Here is a 20,024-nt window from a genome sequence, read left to right on the forward strand (position 1 = left end):
CATCAAGTGGGCCACTCACCATGGCAGCCAGTGATGCAAGCAGTTTGCCACCAACGGTTAACCTTCGAGTTTGGGGTTTAAAACTCCCTAGCTGTGCCCAGGAAGAAAGTCTTCCGTAACTATGACAGCAGAGGCAAGCCTGTGATGCCAATTAAGCTAGGGGGTCCCCAGTAACGGGGAAGCCGAAGCCACCGTCTTACAGTCCATTCTGACTCATAGTCGCCACGGGGGACAGGATAGAACTGCCCCCCACACTCTGAAAGCCAAACTCGCTGCCATCGAGTTGATGCTGACTCACAGTGAGCGGCCCGGTAGGGCAGGGTCGAACTGGCCCTGTGGGTTTCAAGACTGTAACTCTCTACAGGAGTAGACAGCCCCGTCTTTCTCCTGAGGAGCTGCTGGAGGTTTCCTACTGCCGGCCTCACACGGAACCACGACCCAACCACGGCTCCCAGAACTGCCCCCACCGGGTTTCTAGGGCTAGACATCTTTATGGGAACAGCCAGCCTTCGCTTTCTCCCACAGTGCCGCTGATGGGTTCAAACTGCCAACCTCTCGGACCACAGAAGAGCGCTGCACCACCGGGTGCTCGGTTCCCTGAACCGCTGCACCACCAGGCGCCCAGGACTGAGCGCCCACCTGCTGCTATTGAGAACAGTTCTGACTCAGAGTGACCGTCACCCGTACGGTTTCCAAGGCTGTACGTCGTTTGTTTTTGTTTTTAAATCATTTTACTGGGGGCTCGCACAACTCTCATCACCACCCATCCATCCATCCACTGTGTCAAGCACATTTGTACATTTGTTGCCCTCATCATTCTCAAAACATTTGCTTTCTACTGGAACCCTTGGTATCGCCTCCTCATTTTTTCCCCTCCTTTCCCGCCCCGTTCCCTCATGAGCCCTTGATAATTTATAAATTATTACTATTTTTTCAGGTCTTACACTGTCTGATGTCTCCCTTCACCCACTTTTCTGTTGTCTGTCCCCCAGGGAGTGGGTTATATGTAGATCCTTGTAATCGGTTCCCCCTTTCTACCCCACCTTCCCTCTACCCTCGCGGTATCGCCACTCTCACCACTGGTCCTGAAGGGTTCATCTGTCCTGGATTCCCTGTGTTTCCAGTTCCTATCTGTGCCAGTGTACATCCTCTGGTCTAGCCGGATTTGTAAGGTAGAATTGGGATCATGATAGTGGGAGGGGGGAGCATTTAAGAACTAGAGAAAAGTTGTATGTTTCATTGTTGCTACACTGCACCCTGACTGGCTCATTTCCTCCCCCTGACCCTTCTGTAAGGGGATGTCCATTTGCCTACAGATGGGCTGTGGGTTCCCACTCTGCACTCCCCCTCATTCACAATGATATGGTTTTTTGTTCTTTGATGTCTGATACCTGATCCTTTTAACACCTCGTGATCACACAGGCTGGTGTGCTTCTTCCATGTGGGCTTTGTTGCTTCTCAGCTAGATGGCTGCTTGTTTACCTGTAAGCGTTTAAGACCCCAGATGCTATATCTTTTGATAGTCAGGTACCATCAGCTTTCTTCACCACATTTGCTTATGCACCTACTTTGTCTTCAGCAATCGTGTAGGGAAAGTGAGCATCATGGAATGCCAGTTTAATAGAACAAAGTGTTCTTGCGTTGAGGGACTACTTGAGTGGAGGCCCAAGGTCCATCTGCTACCTTAATACTAAACCTGTAAATAGATACACATAGATCTATTTCCCCATCATCATATATAAATCTATTTACATATGTACATGCCTCTATTTAGACCTCTATAAATGCCCTTTGCCTTCTAGTTCTTTTCTCTACTTCCTTTTGGCTGTACATCTTTATGGAAGCAGACAACCTCATCCTTTTCCCTCTGTGGAGAAGCTGTGGGTTTGAACCACTGACCTCATGGTGTGGTTAGCAGCCAATGCTTAAGCCCAGTGCACTACCAGGGCTTCTTCCAAATCCAGACTCACTGCTGTCCAGTCCATTCCGACTCAGTAATGCTATACAGCAGCGGTTCTCAACCTGTGGGTCGCGACCCCTTTGGGGGTGTCGAACAACCCTTTCACAGAGGTCACCTAAGACCATTGGAAAACACATATTTCTGATGGTCTTAGGAACCGAGACACCGTTCCTCTGTCTCCAGGTGAGTCCGTCCACATGCAGATACACCCACATATGAGTTCCCAGTGTGAAGACATCGTGCCAACCCTATCACCTACACCCTGTACAAATACAGGTGTATGTGACAGGGTTGGCGCCATAATGTACTTATGCGGACCAGTCACGTGTAGAGAGCAGCTACTGTGTAGAAAGCAGCCGCACTGGAGGTAAAAGGGCACTTCATGAATTATAATTACTGGGTAAAAGTAAAATCATGTACTGTAAAATCATCAACTACTGCAATATATATATGTATGTGTATGTGTGTGTGTGTGTGTGTATATATACACACCATGGGAACTTAATCTGGATGCTGATTGGTCTTTTTATATTCCGCTGTGGTTATGTTCAATTTGTAACAATGAAAATACATCCTGCCTATCAGATATTTACATGACGATTCATAACAGTAGCAAAATGACAGTGATGAAGTAGCAATGAAAATAATGTTATGGTTGGGAGTCACCACAAGATGAGGAACTGTATTAAAGGGCCGCGGCGTTAGGAAGGTCGAGAATCACTGCTATACAGGTGGTCCAAGGTTGTAAATCTTTCCCAGGGCAGCCAGTCCCACCTTTCTCCCATCTATCCTGGGGAAGCCCCTGTTACCTGGGAGTCTTCTGTGAATGAACTGACACATCATCACTGAAGAAGGTAGGCATCATTGCTGTGTGCTGGCAAGTCCCTAACCTGGCAGTCGGTGGCCCAAACCTGAACCCTCTGCTCCTTTACCTGTCACATAAACCCAACCAAACTCACTGCCATCGAGTCGATTCCAACTTGCAGCCACCTATAGAGCGCGGAGAACCGCCCTGCGTGGTGGTGGGGGAGTGTTTCAAGACAGTAAACCTTTGTGGGAGCGGAAAGCCGTGTCTCTTTGCCGTGCAGAGCGGCTGCTGGTTTCGAACTGCCGACCTCGCAGTTAGCAGCCCAACACGACGTAACCCAGGACGCCACCAGGGCTCCTTTTGCCTGTCATGCGGTATCTCTAAAAACGAAGAAGGGGCCTTCAAAGGCCGATTAGGTAGGTCTGTGAGAAGGCTTTTCACAGGAGACCCTGAGCCTCGGTGAGGTGGAGGCTTTTGGGGAAAGTCACGCAGCACGAACACGGAGCAGCGGCAGCTGGACCCTCCGATTGTCTCCTGAACAAACGTGTCTGGATTCACTGTGCCCCTCCTCCCCACCAAATGGATGTATATCTCGCAATCCCACCCTCTGTCCCTGTGGCCGACACCCCATGTGAGAATGGTACGCTCTCTGTTAAGTGAATGCGGCCATGTCAGCGCCGGGTGGGCCTTGCACCTCCTACATTCTGGGATAGCCTAAGAGGAGATTAGGACAGAGAGAAATTAAATTTTAAAAAAAAGCAGACTTGGACGGGAGAATGACGGGGGCCACGAGCAGACTCCCAAAGAACCCAAGAGAAGACAGACAGGCTGACCGAGGAGAGACCCTCCTGAAACACCGGGAAAAACCAGCGCTTTGGAGTTGGTTCCAACGCCTTGTCACCCTCGTGGTGTAGGGGCTACATGTTAGGCCGCGAAGCACAGAAACCAGCAGTTCAGGGGCCAAGAGAAGGCTTTCTGCTCCCTGAATGCACAACAGTCTTGGAAACTCACCGGGGCAGCTCTACGATGTCCTCTAGGCCCTCTGTGAGTGGACATCCAACTCCGTGGCACTGGACGGAATGGAGCTGCCCCATGAGGTTTCCCAAGGCCGCTCGTGCCCTTCACGGACACGGGTCCCCCAGGTCTTGTCTCCTACGGAGCTTGCTGGCGGGTTTGCACGCCTGACCTTTTCGGTTGGCAGCCAAGCACTTTAACCGCTGTGCCACCAGGGCTCCGTGAGGTCAGTCGTGCAAACCCACCACGCTGCTCTGCAGGAGACAGTTCAGGCTCCCATAAAGATGGACAAGACGCCCACGGGGCCAGTAAGCGCTGGACTTTGCTCCTTGAAGTCTCCTTTGAAACTCACTGCCATCGACTCCATGCTGACTCGTAGTAACCCCCCTGTGGGTTTCCGAGAAAGCCCAGTCTTTCTCTCACGGTGCTGCTGGTGGTTTCGAACCGCCAACCATGTGGATCCCCGTGTGTGTTCCGTGTTTCTGTGAGAGCAGCACTCAAGTCCTGAGACACCTCGCTGCCACTGAGTCCCACTCAGGGGAGCCTGAAGGGACCAAAAGGGCTGTGGCTCACCTGAGCCCATCCCGAGGGGCTGGCACGGAGCTGGGACTCACCTGAGCCAGGGCAGGGTAGGAACTGGTCCAGGAAGGCCGGCTTTTTCTTCCGCCGTTTGCTCTCGATGCAGTGGGGGTCTGAGGAAACGCAGACGTGAGGGCCTCCTCTACCCTGACAGCCCTCTCCCTCCCAGCCCGGGGTGGAGCAGGGGCAACGTACCAGAGCTATTCAGCTCCCCAAGGACATCGGGCATCCCTCGTTTCCGCTTCTTGTCCACGCCGTAGCTGTCTGTGCCGAGACACAAAGAATAACTCATCAATATCAACACACCTCTCTCATTGCTATCAACTCAGTGCTGATAGGGACGCTCCCCCCTATGCCCCCCCCCCCATGGGTTTCTGAGATGGTGACTGTTTACAGGAGTAGAAAGCCCAGAGTTTCTCCCTTGGAGCTGCTGGTGGTTTGGAACTGCCGACCACGCAGATCGCAGCCCATCAAGGAACCACGACACCATCAGGACTTCGATCGATCCGCCTTCTCCTCACTTAGCAACCATCTCGCTATCTGACCTCTCACATGTAGGGCGATCGTAAGAAAGCTACCACACCAGGCAATTTCCTGACAACTGGTAATGTGTGTCTGGCAGTACGGGACGCCAAGGTGACCGGTGAGAGTGGCGCTGGTGGTGATGGTTAAGGTTCCACGTCAAGTTGGCCGGGCTGAGATTCTCAGTGGCCTGGCAGTCAGGGCATGATGAAATAATGGCACTCGCGTAAATGCCGAGATTTGGCAGTTTTGCGACGATGTAACCATGTGACTTGGCAGTTATGTTGACAATATGCCTTGGCAGTTAGATGAAGGTACAACTTGGCAATTGTGCCGTGATGTAGTCACCTTCCACTGTGTGAACTGATGTAATCATCCTCCACTTTCGCAGAAGGTCCAAGTTCTGCACATTGACCACAGAGCCTTGGGAACCTACCCATGTCGCCAAGGGAAGAGTGGGCAGAATCCATTTGTGGTAATTACATAATCTGATGTCAATTTGGGACTTGAGAGGATTAAGCGTGAAGTGGTAGTGCCTAGTCTGTCAATCGGATCATAGGCAATGAGGCCTCTGTGTGGGTGTGGCCTTCTCTTGAGAATTCTGTGAATTCAAGTTTTTTCCTCCTTGGAGACGGGAGACACACTCTCTCACTCTGCTGACTCCCTGCGAGACATCCCTGAGAAGCCACATCCCTGAGAAGCCTGATCCAGCCCTGGGAGCTGGAGAAGCCACGTGGAGACCCCTGCCAGCACTCAGATGCTTACACTGCCACTGATCCACAAGACTTCCCACCCACTGGCCTGTGACCTTCCTGCACTTGGCGTCATTGCATCTGTTTCGTGAGTCTGAGGAGAGCTTTATAGATTGGTATCGGACATATGGGCTCATATCGGACTGATGGGCTTGATCTGGACTGGGCTGGGATGTTTTCTCAATATTCAACTGCTCTTGTCTATAAAGCTCTTTCTCATACACATATGCGGGTCTATGAATTTGTTTCTCTAGTCTACCCGGACTGACACACCATTATAGAGTCCATGGAAGCAATCGCTGAGCTAGTCTAATATAAACCAGAGGCCCACATCTGAATCAGAAGTCTTTGGACTGATGGCAACTAACGGTGACACCCACCCCTCATCGTGTGCAGAGTCAAACTGCCCCAGGGGGGCTCAAGGCCGTGAACTTGTGGAAGTAGACCACCAGGCCTGTTTTCCAAGGCACCTCTGGGTGGGTTTGAACCGCCAACCTTTTGGCTAGCAGTCGAGCAGCGCTGAACTCTTTGTGCTACCCAGGGCTCCTTCCCAGGACTTGTAGAACCTTAAAGAGTGCCTGCCCCTCCCTCCACCTTCTCTCGCTGGTTTCATTTCTAAGCCTTTCGTTTTTGAGGTGTTCTCTCCATTCCAGCTACACAGGCCCTTGGGACTCCTACAACACCCCAGGCACAGTCCTGCCACCGGGCCTTTGCACTTGCTGTGTCTGCTCCTTGCAACCTGTTTTCACCGTCACTCCCACCACCACCACCACCCACACACACATTTTCCCAGGGAACCTCTTCATCTCCCCCCCAGCCTCAACTGCCCCTCCACCAGGAAGCCTTTCTGGGTTGGGTCAGGTAACTGCTTAGGGCTGGCTCATCCAGTTCCCTGAACGCCTCTCTCCTCGACTTGTGCATTCTGGTCATCGCTGGATGGACCAGCTCTGTATGCCTCGGCCCCCCGCCCCTGCCCCAGGCCTGAGAATGCCGTGAGGGCCCAGCCAGGGTTGTGTTGGTCCCTGCATCTCCAGCACCGCTTGGCTCGGAGCAGGCGTGCCCAGGGGGTGAGTGACAGAAGGCTTCCAACCGCCCACAAGACAAAGCACTATTAAGAGTTTCATTTGCCTGAATTTCCCAATTCTCCTGGACTCCAGCTTTGGGTTGATTCCAACTCGCAGTGACTGCGCACATGCACGGACGAGTCGAGCGGCCCTGGTGGGTTTCCAAGGCTGGGCCCTTTGGGAAGCCAATCACCAGAACTTGCTACCGAGACGCTGGTCACTGGACAGGGCAGAACTGCCCCCTGTGAGTTTCGGACAGGGCAACGCTTTAGCTTTATGGGAGTAGAGAGCCCCGTCTTTCTCCCTCAGAGCGGCTGGCGGTTTCGAACCGCTGACTTTGCAGATCGCAGACCAACCTGTACCCACTTACGCCCACGGGGGGGGGGGCGGTCTCCTATGGGGGAGCTACCTGTCACATGGGGTCACGAGGATCAGTGTCAGCTGGGCAACACCATCACTGCCCCAACAAAGCCCCTTTGAGGTCCAAACGGTTAAACACTGGATTATCACCACGAGATCGATAGGTCAGTGTGCCCACCAGGGGCCCGCGGAAGAAAGGCCTGGTGATATGCATTCCACTGAGGCCACAGCCGAGGAGACCCCGCACGGCAGCAGCTCTGCTCTGATCCACGCGGTCACTGCCCGGTGGACTCCCCCTCTGTGCCTGTGTTCCCTCGCTGCCCCCTCCCCTAGCACAGCCCGTCCCCAGCACGCCTGAGGCTAAGGCAGCCTGGATTACCGTGGTCACGAGGCAGGTAGGTGAAGGGCAGGGGCTCGCTGCAGACCCCGTCCGTGAGCCGCTGCAGGGAGACGTTGACCGTCACCGGCTCGGTGATCTCCAGGTCCTCGTAGGGTGGCGTCTTGAACACGATGGCGATCTGACGGTGCACGTCGGCCTGCGAGAAGTCGGCCCGGCCCTCCCAGGAGGCCGTGCTGAACACCACCATGATGTCCTCTGTCGGGAGGATCGGGGGGTGAGCTGAGTGCGCCCAGAGCTCCATCCCGCCCACCACCCCTGCCCCAGGACACTCAGAGTCCCCCAGAATCAGCATCGATACCCCCAAGAATAAAACGAGGGGGCTCGGGATGGGGACTGTCGGTTAGCGCTCATGGCCGCTAACTGAAATGCTGGCTGGGCCCCGTGCGGAGGTGCGTCAGAAGAAAGGCCTGGTGATGCACGCCCGAAACCAAAATCAAAGCCCAGCCACGGAAGACCCACTGGGCCACAGCAATTGCCCCGAGGTCATCTTGAAACCTCAAGCCAAAGATCACCCTGCACTCTTCCGAAAACCCAACAATACCTAGCTCAGTTTGAGAGGAAAAGACCCCGGGACCCCGGTGGCTCAGCAGGTTACGGATTGGGCTGCTGACAGTTTGAAGCTGCCAGCCACTCTGTGCAGGAGAAAGACAGGCTTTCTACTCCCACAGTCTTGGAACCTCAGGGGGGCAGCTCTATGCTGAGTCGGCAGTGAGTTGAGTTGAGTAGAGACTATGGCCTTGGGTGGTTGATCTCAAGATCTATCTATATGGGATCAAAAGGAGCCCTGGTAACATCCTGGGATAAACATCGGGCTAATCACTCACAGGTCGACAGTTCAAATCCACCAACTGCTCCTTGGGAGAAAGACGAGACGTCTGTTAAGATGGACAGTCTCGGAAGCCCCTACATGGGGTCTCTGTGAGTCAGGATCTGTGCACTGGCAGTGGGCGTAATGGGTAGGACCAAGTGCTAACAGCAGCTCCCAAGGGGAGACCGGAAGCTTAGGGGACAGTGAGTTCATGAGAGTTCACGGGGAGAGAGGGCATGACTCAGAAAGGAGGGTGGACACAATTAAATCACTAACAACAGAAATCACTAACGGCAGAATAGGGCAGCCCCTATGGTGCTAAGATGCATGTAGAAACACCCTAGGGCCCAGCTGGGTACAGATCACAAACACCTGAAGAAGGACACACACACACACACACACACACACACACTCATATGCAGGCCGCTGACACCATGGCACCCAAATGCCGGTCTGTGGCAGAAGCGACGGAGGCACCCGGTCCATACTGGGGCTGGGGCGCGCCACAATGAAGAAACTGTCCCCCACGTGGTGACGCCACCGGCACACTGAGAAGACGCGCTTGGCCCAACGAGGCGAGCGGATCTCAGCGAGAGGAAGACGGACCGCACGAGTCCGCTGTTAGAACCCGAGACAAAACAAAGCGAGAAAAACGGTGTTTCAGACCAAAAGACGCAGAGGTTGGAGGCCGGGGGAGAGGAACAGGAGGAAGGACAGCCCGACATGCAGCACGTCACCCGTGTCCCGGCAGGGTCCGCGGAGAGACGGTGGAGCGGATGGCTTGTTCCTTCCTGTGCAATCGAAGTGCTGCAGAAGCTACTAAATAGATAAAATACAACCGAAGCGTGCCCGCTCCGTTCTGCCCTGATACAGGGGTGCTTGCCCAGAGCTGGGATCAATCACACACACAAAAAGAAGGGGCAATTTATCCCTGTGGACGAAGCCTCAGGGGAAGCCCCCGACCACAGACCAGGGACGTGAGAAGCCTGGCTCTCGGGCACAGAGCGTTGGACAGCAGGTGAGGGCGCACGCAGTCGGGGGAAATGGAACACCTGGTCATTGGTTCTTCTTTTTGACCCACTTCACACTGGGTCCAGTTCTTCATATTTTCTGCTTCTTTTGATTGAGGTTTTTGTTGTGTTTTGTTTGTTTTCTCGTTGACTTTGCGATTGTCGCTGCGTCAGTTTGTGTGTTGAGTGTATTTGTCTGTATTTGAAATCCAAGATAGATAAAGTTCCAGAGACACTACCTGGATTGACGGTTTGCATGGGGAGGATGGGGGTGGAGGGAGAAATGGGGAGCTAATAACCATGAAGACAAGAAAGAATAATCTGTTCTAAAGCTGATGACTACAACTATTCTTATATGAGTGAGCTATTGATTGTAGGAATATGTGAGTATATCCAACTAAACCTGACCAAAAGAGGCAACTTCTCTGAATAGGTAAAGAATAAAGCTCACCGCAGCGGCAGAAAATTATTCATGGCAAGCTTCTCATGTGCCAGCCATGATGCGTTTTAAGAACATGTTTTCTCGGTAGGGATTGACCAAGGGTAATGTAACCAAGAGGAATTACTGAAACCCAAATGAAGGCTGAGAATGATAGTGGGACAAGAGGAAAGTAGAAGGAAGTAGAGGAAAGAACTAGGAGGCAAAGGGCATTTATAGAGGTCTAAATACAGGCATGTGCATATGTACATAGATTTATTTATGACGATGTGGAAATAGATCTATGTGCATATATTTATAGGTTTAGTATTAAGTAGCAGATGGACATTGGGCTTCCACTCAAGTACTCCCTCAATACAAGAACACTTTGTTCTATTAAACTGTCATCCCATGATGCTCACCTTCCCTGACAGGATTGCTGAAGACAAAGCGGATACATAACCAAATGTGGTGAAGAAAGCTGATGGTGCCTGGCTATCAAAAGATATAGCATCTGGGGTCTTAAAGGCTTGAAGATAAATAAGCGGCCATCTAGCTGAGAAGCAACAAAGCCCACATGGAAGAAGCAAACCAGCCTGTGCGATCACAAGGTGTTGATAGGATCAGGTATCAAGCATCAAAGCCCCAGTACAAAAAAAATCATTGTGAATGAGGAGGAGTGCAGAGTGGAGACCCAAAGCCCATCTGTAGACAACTGGACATCCCCTTACAGAAGGGTCTCAGGGAGGAGACAAGCCAGTCAGCGTGCAGAACAGCACTGATGAAACATACAACTTTCCTCTAGTTCTTTAATGCTTCCTCCCCACCACCATCATGACCCCCAATTCCACCTTACAAACCTGGCTAGACCAGAGCTAGTACATGGGTACAGATAAGAGCTGGAAACACAGGGAATCCAGGACAGATAAACCCCTCAGGACCCATATTGAGAGTAGCGGTACCAGGAGGGTAAGGGGAAGGTGGGGGGAGAACGGGGGAAACCGATCACAATGATCTACCTGTAACCCCCTCCCTGGGCAATGGACAACAGGAAAGTGGGTGAAGGGAGACATCAGTCAAAGACATGAAAAAATAATAATTTATAAATGACCAAGGGTTCATGAGGGAGGGAGGGGGAGTCGCGAATGAGAAGCTGATTCCAAGGGCTCAAGTAGAAAGCAGATGTTTTGAAAATGATGATGGCAACAAATGTACAAATGTGCTTGACACAACAGATGGATGGAGGGATTGTGATAAGAGTTGTACCAGCCCCCAATAAAATGATTTTTTTTAAAGAACATGTTTTCTCATTTAATCCTCATCTGGGACTCTTAATAGGAACCCCTGGTGACCTGGTTGGTCCAGCGCTTGGCTGCTAACTCATTGATCAGTGAAAGAATGGCCCGTCCACCCCCAGAAAGATGTTGGTGTTGGTAGGCTCCATCCAGGCAGCGCTGACCCAGAGCCACCCTCTGCACATCAGAACATAACACTGCCCGGCGGCCCTGCGCCGTCCTCACAATGGTTGAGCCCACGGTTCCAGCCACCATCCGTGGACATCCATCTCCTTGAAGGCCTTCCACGTTTTCAATGCCCCTCCACTGTCCCAAAGACGCTGTCTCTCCTGACAGCATGTCCGAAGATTGTGAGACGAAGTCTCACTATCTTGGCCTCTAAGGAGCATTCTGGCTGTATTTCTTCTAAGACAGATGTGAACGGTCGTTTGGCGGCCCTTGATGCTTTCCATAGTCTTTGCCAGCACCCGAATCCAGACGCACGGATGCTTCTGCAGGCTGCTTTATCCAGTGTCCCACTTTCACATGCATGGGAGGCTTGGGCAGTCATCCCAGGAAAAGAAGGGTTCAGAAACTCTGTGGGGCTGTTCCCGTCTGGCTCACAGCGACCTCCCGGGACTGAGTGGAGCTGCCCCACAGCGTTTCCAAGACGCTTATCTATCTGGGTGGGTTTGGTGTTTGGTTGGGAGAGGCAGGTGGAATGCCTATCCCCAGGCCTCTCTCAGGTCTGCAGATTTGACTAGGGAGAGTCACAAGGTGGTGCTGATAATTAGGAATTGTCACAACGAGAGAGGATTGGGTAAGGAAAAATGCGCATGGGGCGAGGTCCAGAGGAGACCAAGCATGAGATCCCAAGAGCCTCTACCCCTGGAGTCATTTCACTTCCCAGCAACACGTGGCCAAGGATCTCATTCCACGTGGATCAAATAACCCATGACCATGGAAACAACCATCAAGAGACCCAAGCCACATTGCACTGGGCAAACCCGCTGTAAAATCCCTCTCTACAAAGGAGATGAATAACAGAATTGTGGGTGGAGGGAGACAACGGGACAGTGTACGATTCGAAATAACAATAACAGTATAAAACTGTTCAAGGAGCCACAAGGGTGGGAGGTGGGGGGAGAGGAGCTGATACCAAGGGCCCAAGTAGGAAATGCTTCATAAACGATGATGGCCACATATGTACAAATATGCTTGATACAATGGCTGCATGGATTGTTATAAGAGCTGTAAAAACCCCCAATAAAATGATCTTTTTAAAAATCAAAGACCTCTTTAAAGAGCTCTACTCACTACCATGGAATCCATGTCAACTCCTAGCAACCTCTCTGTGGGTTTCCAAGACTAATGTTGAGGAGAACAGAAAATCCAGTCTCTCCCACGGAGCTGCTGGTGGTTTTGAACTGCCGACCGGCGTCGCCCGAAGCCCAGTGTGTAACCACTAGGCCACCAAGTGTCATTATGGCCCAAGCCAGGCTCTCTTCACTGGTTTCACCCGCACATGAAGGCTGAACAGTAACAAGCAAACCACACCCACCAACTGCCTTCGCGTGAGCGCCGGCTCCTCGTGACCCCCTAGGACAAGGTAGTACTGTCTCTGTGGGTTTCTGAGACTAACTCTGGCGCTGGAATGGTGTTAGTGCTGGGCTGAGATCCACATGGTGGGCAGTTCAAAACCACCAGCATCGAGGGTAGGGGGATGCTCTGGGAGGGGCAAAGGGGAACCCATCACGAGGTTGGATAGATAGCCCCCACCCACGAAGAGGATGAATAGCATAAATGTGGGTGATGGGGAGAAATGTGGACAGGGTAGAACTGCCTACGGGGGTGTACATGGCAACAGCCAGTCCCCTCTTTCTTCCATGGAGTGGCCGGCTGGGGGGGTGTTCAAATTTCCAACCTCGTGGTCAGCAGTCCGACTCCGTCACCCACCATGCCACCCACCACGCCACCGAGGCTCCTTCTGTTGTCCATGGGTGTCAATTCAGCGCCACCTCAGGGTGGTGCTGTGGGTCACCAAACACCGTGCCCCAGGCCTGTGCCATCCTCCTGACCCCTGGTGTGTGAGAGTTGATGGCCTCCTTTATCTCATCTATCTGAGGGTAACTTTTTATGGGGAGCAATAAAATGCTCCCCATAAAAAGAAACCCTTGTCTTTCTCCCTCGGAGCAGGCCTTGGGTTTGAACTGCTGACTTTGCTGTTAGCAGCCCTATGTATTCCCCACTACGCCACAGGGGCTCCTCCGTGGAAGGAGGGAGATCTTCCGTGAGGTTAGAGAGAAGGCTGCGCCAATGGGCTCAGGCGCAGGAACAACGGAGAGGGTGGTGCAGGACCCGGCAGTGGTTTGCTCTGTTGTGTGTAAGGTCACTATGGGTCGGAACCCCGTGGATGGGATCTAACAACAGCAACAACAGGGGCCAAACCTGGAAGTGGCCCCAGCAGGTCCTCAGTAAATGCTGACGGATGGTTCAGTAAGCCCTTTTGGAACACAATGTTTAATAAATACACGATACCGCCAAGTGGCTTCTATTTGAAATTATTGTACTCTCCCTCAATTTTTGAGCATTTCTATTCTATTCCCCCGCCCCTGGAAAGTTACACATCAATCTTTGTTATCATCATTATTTTGTGTCTTGAATTTGGGCAGGAAAGATACCGGCGGTGCGACGTCTAAGTCAATGTACACTTTGAGGCTCTGGTTGCCTGATGGAATAGGGCTGGTGTGTTGGACTGCTACCTGCAGGGTGAAGGAGTTCAAACCACCAGCAGCTCCTCGGGAGAAAGATGGGGCTTTCTACTCCCATAAAGAGTTACAGTCACGGAAACCCACGGGGACAGTTCTACCGTGCTATAAGGCCCCTTTGAGTAGACAGCGGCTCAATGGCAGTGAGTTCCGTTTTTTTGGTGCAGTGAGGCTGTTGGGTAAGCAAGCATTGGGTTGCCCACCAGCAAGGTCAGCAGTTCAAATCTACCAACTGCTCCAAAGGAGGAAGAAGAGGCTTTCTGCTCCAGTGCAGATTGAAAGCCTCGGAAACCCTACATAGAGTGGCTCTGAGTTGGCATCCACTCAGCGGCAGTGTTTTTGTGGTTGTTGCCTTAGAACAGCCGTTCTCAACCTGTGGGTCTCAATATGGCTTTGGGGGTCGAATGACCCTCTCACAGGGGTCGCCCGATCCATCACAGTAGCAAAATCACCATATATACTCAAGTATAAGCCAACCCAAATATCAGCCGAGACACCTAACTGCATTAAAAATGTGCTGAAAAACTCGACTTATACATGAGTATATGCCGTATATTTATAGGTTTAGTATTAAGGTAGCAGATGGACCCTGGGCCTCTACTCAAGTGCTCCTTCAATGCAAGAATATTTGGTTCTATTAACCTGGCATTCCATGATGCTCACCTTCCTGACACAATTGCTGAAGACAAAGCAGGTGCATAAGCAAATGTGCAGAAAGCTGATGGTGCCCAACTATCAAAAGATACAGCATCTGGGGTCTTAAAGGGTTGAAGATAAACAAGTAGCCATCTAGCTGATGGCCACTTCTTCCCACATGGAAGAAGCACACCAGCCTGTGTGATCATGAGTGTTGATAGGATCAGGCATCAGGCATCAAAGACCCAGAACAAAAAATCATATTGTGAATGAGGGGGAGTGCAGAGTGGCGACCCAAAGCCCATCTGTAGACAATTGTACATCCCCTTACAGAAGGGTCGTGGGGAGGAGACAAGCCAGTCAGGGTGCAGTGTAGCAACTATGAAACTTACAACTTTCCTCTAGTTCTTTAATACTTCCACACACACACATTATCATGACCCCAATTCTACCTTACAAATTCACCTAGACCAGAGCATGTACATGGGTACAGATAAGAGCTAGAAACACAGGGAATCCAGGACAGATAAACCCCTCAGGGCCAATAATGAGAGTAGCGATACCAGGAGGGGAAGGGAAAGGTTGGGGAGAGAAAGGGGAAACCGATCACAAGGATCTACATATAACCCCCTCCCTAGGGGATGGACAACAGAAAAGTGGGTGAAGGGAGACATCAGTCAGTGTAAGACATGAAAAAATAATCATTTATAAATTATCAAGGGTTCAGGAGGGAGAGAGGGAAGAGGAAAAATAAGAAGCTGATATCAAGGGCTCAAATAGAAAGAAAATGTTTTGAGAATGATGATGGCAACAAATGTACAAACGAACTGGACACACAGTGGATGTATGGATTGTCTTAAGAGTTGTACAAGTCCCAATAAAATGATTTTTAAAAACGGGGGGGCGGTGGGGGGAGGGGGGAGCGGGGAGAGGAGCTGATCCCAAGAGCTCAAGTGAAAAGCAAGTGTTTTGAGAATGATGATGGCAACAAGTGTACCAATGTGCTTGACATAATGGATGTATGTATGGATTGTGATAAGAGTTGTACAAGCCCCCAATCAAATATTTTTTAAATGATTAGAAAAGAATGCAATCACAGATTTGACAAATGTGTTAAGTGTAATTCAGAGTACTTTGAAGATGATAAGGTTGTTCAATTAAAAATTTAAATACATACCGTATATGCTCAAGTATAAGCCGACCTGAATATCAGCCGAGGCACCTCATTTCACCACAAAACCTGTGTTAAAAATGTGCTGAAAGACTCGACTTATACACAAGTATATACGGTACAGGGATGAGATAGCAACGAAAATAATTTTATGGTTGGGGGTCACCACCACATGAGGAACTGTATCAAAAGGTCGCGGCCTGAGGCAGGTGGTGAACCACTGCCTTAGAACGAATTCACCCCCGTGGCCACACAGAAAGTTTTCATTTCACCACATGCTTGCTAGCACCGGGCACTATTTCTGCGTCCAGGCCCTTGCCATGCTGATGACCTGCTTCACGCTTGTGCAACACACCATTTGGTTGTGCCTAAGGTCAAAGTTTATACGGCAGGTGACAGGGTCCTCCGTTAAAGATTTGTCAAAACACATCGTTCCCTGCCTGCGGCTTACTGTTGGGCTAATGTGTCCGCACGCTCCATTTCCACTGGGCGCCTTCTGTTTCTTTTGATCTAGCCCGCCTGCTTCCCTTCCCCTCGCTGTCTTCTCACCTGGGCTTTGGGACTTGACTGCTGAAGACCTGGTCCCCTGGATGCTCATGCTCCAGGAAAGAAAAGGGAGACCCGGGGTGGGGGCTTCAAAAAGTTTGTGGGAAAAGAATCTCGCGTTTCAGGGAGGGAACAGGTTCCTCGCGGGTGAAAGTGCTCATTCTACAGGCCCGTCGTCCTCTGGCTGAAAGGGGACCCATAAAAGTCATCTTCAAATCCAAGTCCCAAGGATAACTTAGGGGCCAGAGACTCGGGGCATTCTTGGAAGTCTCGCAATCCAGTAGGTCTGGCCCCCACCCCCTTTCTTTAAAAATATGTTTGCGTTTTTGTTCTATGCTTTTCTCCCCTTCTGTCCACCACTTTCTATTGTCCAAGATCAGCCAGGGAACGAATGCTAGGGGGCGAGCACTCCCATCCACCTCTCGTCGGTCACCCACCCCAGGCACCGTGTCCCTGTCTGGGCCCCAGCTTCTCTGCGGTCCTCAGCTCTCCCCTTAGACGTCATCTCGGAGCTGCCCAAGATCAAGCTTTCTGTGCCATCTCAGGACTCTGCCTGCTTCCCTCTCTTCTCCTCCCCTCTCACTGGACTAAACTGGGCCTGGGGCTGTCTCAGTCACCACTGGGTCCCCAGCACGGAATGGTCATGTGGCCTAGTCTTTGTACAGGGGCCAGAGGGTAAGGGAGAGTCGGTAAGAACGCACACACGAATGAATGAATTCAGACAGCAGTATCTGTCTGAATCCAAAGCCGGAAATGTGAACTCATGCCCCCAGCTCGCTGCCCTGGTCAACAAGGTCCTCCTCTTCTGTTGGGTTGGTTTGTGTCCTTCACGAATTGATGCTCACGTGGGACAGCTCAGTGGACGGGCCTGATGGGCTTCTTCAGCGTTATGTTTGACATCCTAGTTTGGTGGGAAAGTCTGGGGTCTTGAAAGCCTGCGTGTGGCCATCTGAGCTAAAACTATTGGTTTGTGTTTAGCTCAAGCGAAAGGAGGAAACCGAAGATCCAAAGAAGGAACGAAAGAGGCCCCACGGACGGTGGCTTCCTCTACTTGAGCTCAGAAGAACTAGATGGTGCCCAGCAGGTATCACTCCCAATTATTCTAATCACAAGAGAGGGATTCTGATGGAGTGAGCGAAAAAGGAGTTACACAGACTCACATTCCTAAACAAGCAAACCACCACCCAAGCGAGACCTGGTTGAGACCAGAGGGTTTTCTGGGACTATTGCCAAAACGTCTTCACACCTGGAATTGGAACTTAACCCTCAGGTCACCTGGTATGAAATAACAGACTGGCTCGGAAATTAGCAAAGGTCACCTGTAAGAAAGGTCACCTCCCTCCCTGGAGGGGGACGGATACCAAGATAGCAGGTGAAGGGATAGCACAGGAGGGGTGAGACAGGTATAAATAATAATAACAATACATAATATACTAAGGTTCACGGGGGTGGCAGGGTTGGAGAGGGAGGGAGAGAAAAAGAGCGGCGGATCTCCCAGGGCTCAAGGAGAAAGATACCGTTTAGAAACTGTTGATGCCGCCAACAATTGTACATGTCTGCCTGATACACCGGGTGTATGGATTTTATAATATATGTAAGCGCCCCCAAGGAAACATCTTATTAATAAAAATGTTTAAAAGTCACCTACATGAGAACAACACGTAGGCGACAAAAATAAAAACCAATGCGTGGCCAACAAGGCGATGCCGACTCACACAGTCACTAATTCTTCTAAAACAAAGGTGGCTGGACCAGAGGACGTACACTGGTACAGATAGGAACTGGAAACACAGGGGATCCAGGGCAGATGAGCCCTGCAGGACAAGTGGTGTGAGTGGCGATACTGGGAGGGTAGAGGGAGAGTGGGTTGGAAAGAGGGAACCGATTACAAGGAACTATATGTGACCTCCTCCCTGGGGGACGGACAACCGAAAAGTGGGTGAAGGGAGACTTCGGACAGGGCAAGATATGACAAAATAATAATTTATAAATTATCAAGGGCTCATGAAGGAGGGGGGAGCAGGGAGGGAGGGGAAAAATGAGGACCTAATGCCAGGGACTTACGTGGAGAGGAAATGTTTTAAGAATGATGAGGGCAATGAATGTACAAATGCGCTTTACACAATTGACGTATGTATGGATTGTGATAAAAGTTGTATGAGCCCCTAATAAAATGATTTAAAAAAACACACAAAAAAACAAAGGTGGCAAAGGCCGGGGGCAGGGAAACAACGGGGTGACTGGACAGAGGGCAAACGCGGACCGAAATCGTGAACACGTTAGCGTAGTATGAAGACTGTTAACGAACGTCACCAGGAATTTTCCAAAATAAAACAAAGCTCCCCAATCCAAAAACTCGCTGTCCTCCGCGTGATCAAAGACGAGCAAAGGAAATTAAAAGAAACCCAAGGGAACCATTAGCTTGAGACCAGATGAACTAGACGGTGCCCAGCGACCCTGTGGGCCACTCGGGTCAGCATCAGCACAGAAGACCCTGGACAGATGGGGAGGGGCACATAGAACGAAACTCAAAACCCTAAAAAAGACCAGACTTACTGGTCTGAGAGAGAAGGGCGACGTGGCCCGTCAACATCCTTCAAACCTGGAACCGTGCGCATGCCCAGAATCGCTTTCCGCCAACCATCAAACTCACTGGCACCACGTTAAGGTCGACTCCTGGCGACCCTCTCAGACAGGGAGCAACTGCCGCTGTGGGTTTCTGAGACCAGAACTCTTGATGGGCGTAAAAGCCTCGTCTCTCTCCCGGGCAACAGGCAGTGGTTTCAAACTCTTGACCTTGAGAGGAGCAGCCCAATGCAGAACCACTGCACCACCAGGACTGTGTTTCAGCCAAGCAACAGAGAGGCCGATACAGTGAATGGTTAGCACCCCGGAGGAACGTGTCCCTGAGACCAGTCAACACACAGGAGCTTGAGAGAACAGCGTTTGCCCCCAAACAAAGCTAGGAGACAGGAAGGGGCAGGCGAGAAGGACAAATGGACACGGCGGAAGAGAGATGAGTCCTCTTACCCTCGGAGGATGGCAACCCAGGTCATGAAACACACTGTGTAGACGTCGATGAGGGGCAAGCGAATTTGCGCTATAAACTAAGGGAAACTTGCACCCAACCACAATAAACCCAATGAAATGTGATGGTATACAACTTTCTAAAGCCACAAATTGAAAAACGGCGGTCAGCCACGGGACTGAGCCATTTGTGCAGAGATGGGTGAATGAGGGCCCAACCGTCTGCCGTTCAGACGACGACAATTCTCTACAGCCCTGCAGAGGGCTGCTGCGGAGGGAAATCTTGATGGAAGCAGCTAGCCTTAACCTCAGGGAGCCCTCCCTGCTGGCCTAGTGGGCTATGCACTGGGCTGCTAACCCCAAGGCCAGTAGTTCAAACCCACCAGCCACCCCGCAGGGAAAAGAGGAGGCTCGCTGCTCCTGTAGAGCCTGAACTGTCTCAGAAACGACTCTGTCCTCCCGACTGGGTGGCAGGGAGTTTTTGGGGTGCCTCTACTGTCTGCAGGGGAACGGCTGGTGGTCTTGAACCTTACGCTGCTGACCTGGCCATGCTTCCAGTGGGAACTGAAAACCATTGTGCAAACCTTCACTGAAGACACAATACAATATTAAAAGGGTCAGGAGAGAAGAGGCAGAGTCTAGAGAGACGCAGGGGGAACTCAGCCACTGGAAGAGAAGACCAGACAGCGGGAGTAATGCTATCACAAGCCAAGGCCTCCTAGGGGTGGGGTGGCTTCTGAGACAGCAGGGGGCTGCCCACTCCCCGAGTTCGAAATTCTTGCCCCAGACCCGGGAAACGATGCGTTTCTGCCACTTTCCGTCACCCCCGGTGCGGAGCCCGGGTAGACGGGACCTAGGAGACCCGTGCACCTGCTAGCTGGCCCGCCCGCCCTGCGGGGCTCCCTGG

General features: G+C 51.4%; 1 protein-coding gene across 1 annotated transcript in view; it reads right to left on the reverse strand.

The window, feature by feature from the left end:
• The window catches only part of RELB (RELB proto-oncogene, NF-kB subunit), a 40,953-nt gene that overhangs the window by 960 nt on the left and 19,969 nt on the right, over positions 1-20,024 (reverse strand). The window contains exons 10-12 of the mRNA XM_045292679.1: positions 7,439-7,654; positions 4,557-4,625; positions 4,397-4,474 (exon numbers count right to left, since the gene is read on the reverse strand). Coding sequence (XP_045148614.1) covers positions 4,397-4,474; positions 4,557-4,625; positions 7,439-7,654 — 363 coding nt within the window. The remainder of the gene's footprint in view (positions 1-4,396; positions 4,475-4,556; positions 4,626-7,438; positions 7,655-20,024) is intronic.

This window comes from Echinops telfairi, unplaced genomic scaffold (assembly GCF_000313985.2).
Source record: "Echinops telfairi isolate 266 unplaced genomic scaffold, ASM31398v2 ScPeMD7_655;HRSCAF=1070, whole genome shotgun sequence".
In the NCBI taxonomy this organism is placed as follows: domain Eukaryota; kingdom Metazoa; phylum Chordata; class Mammalia; order Afrosoricida; family Tenrecidae; genus Echinops; species Echinops telfairi.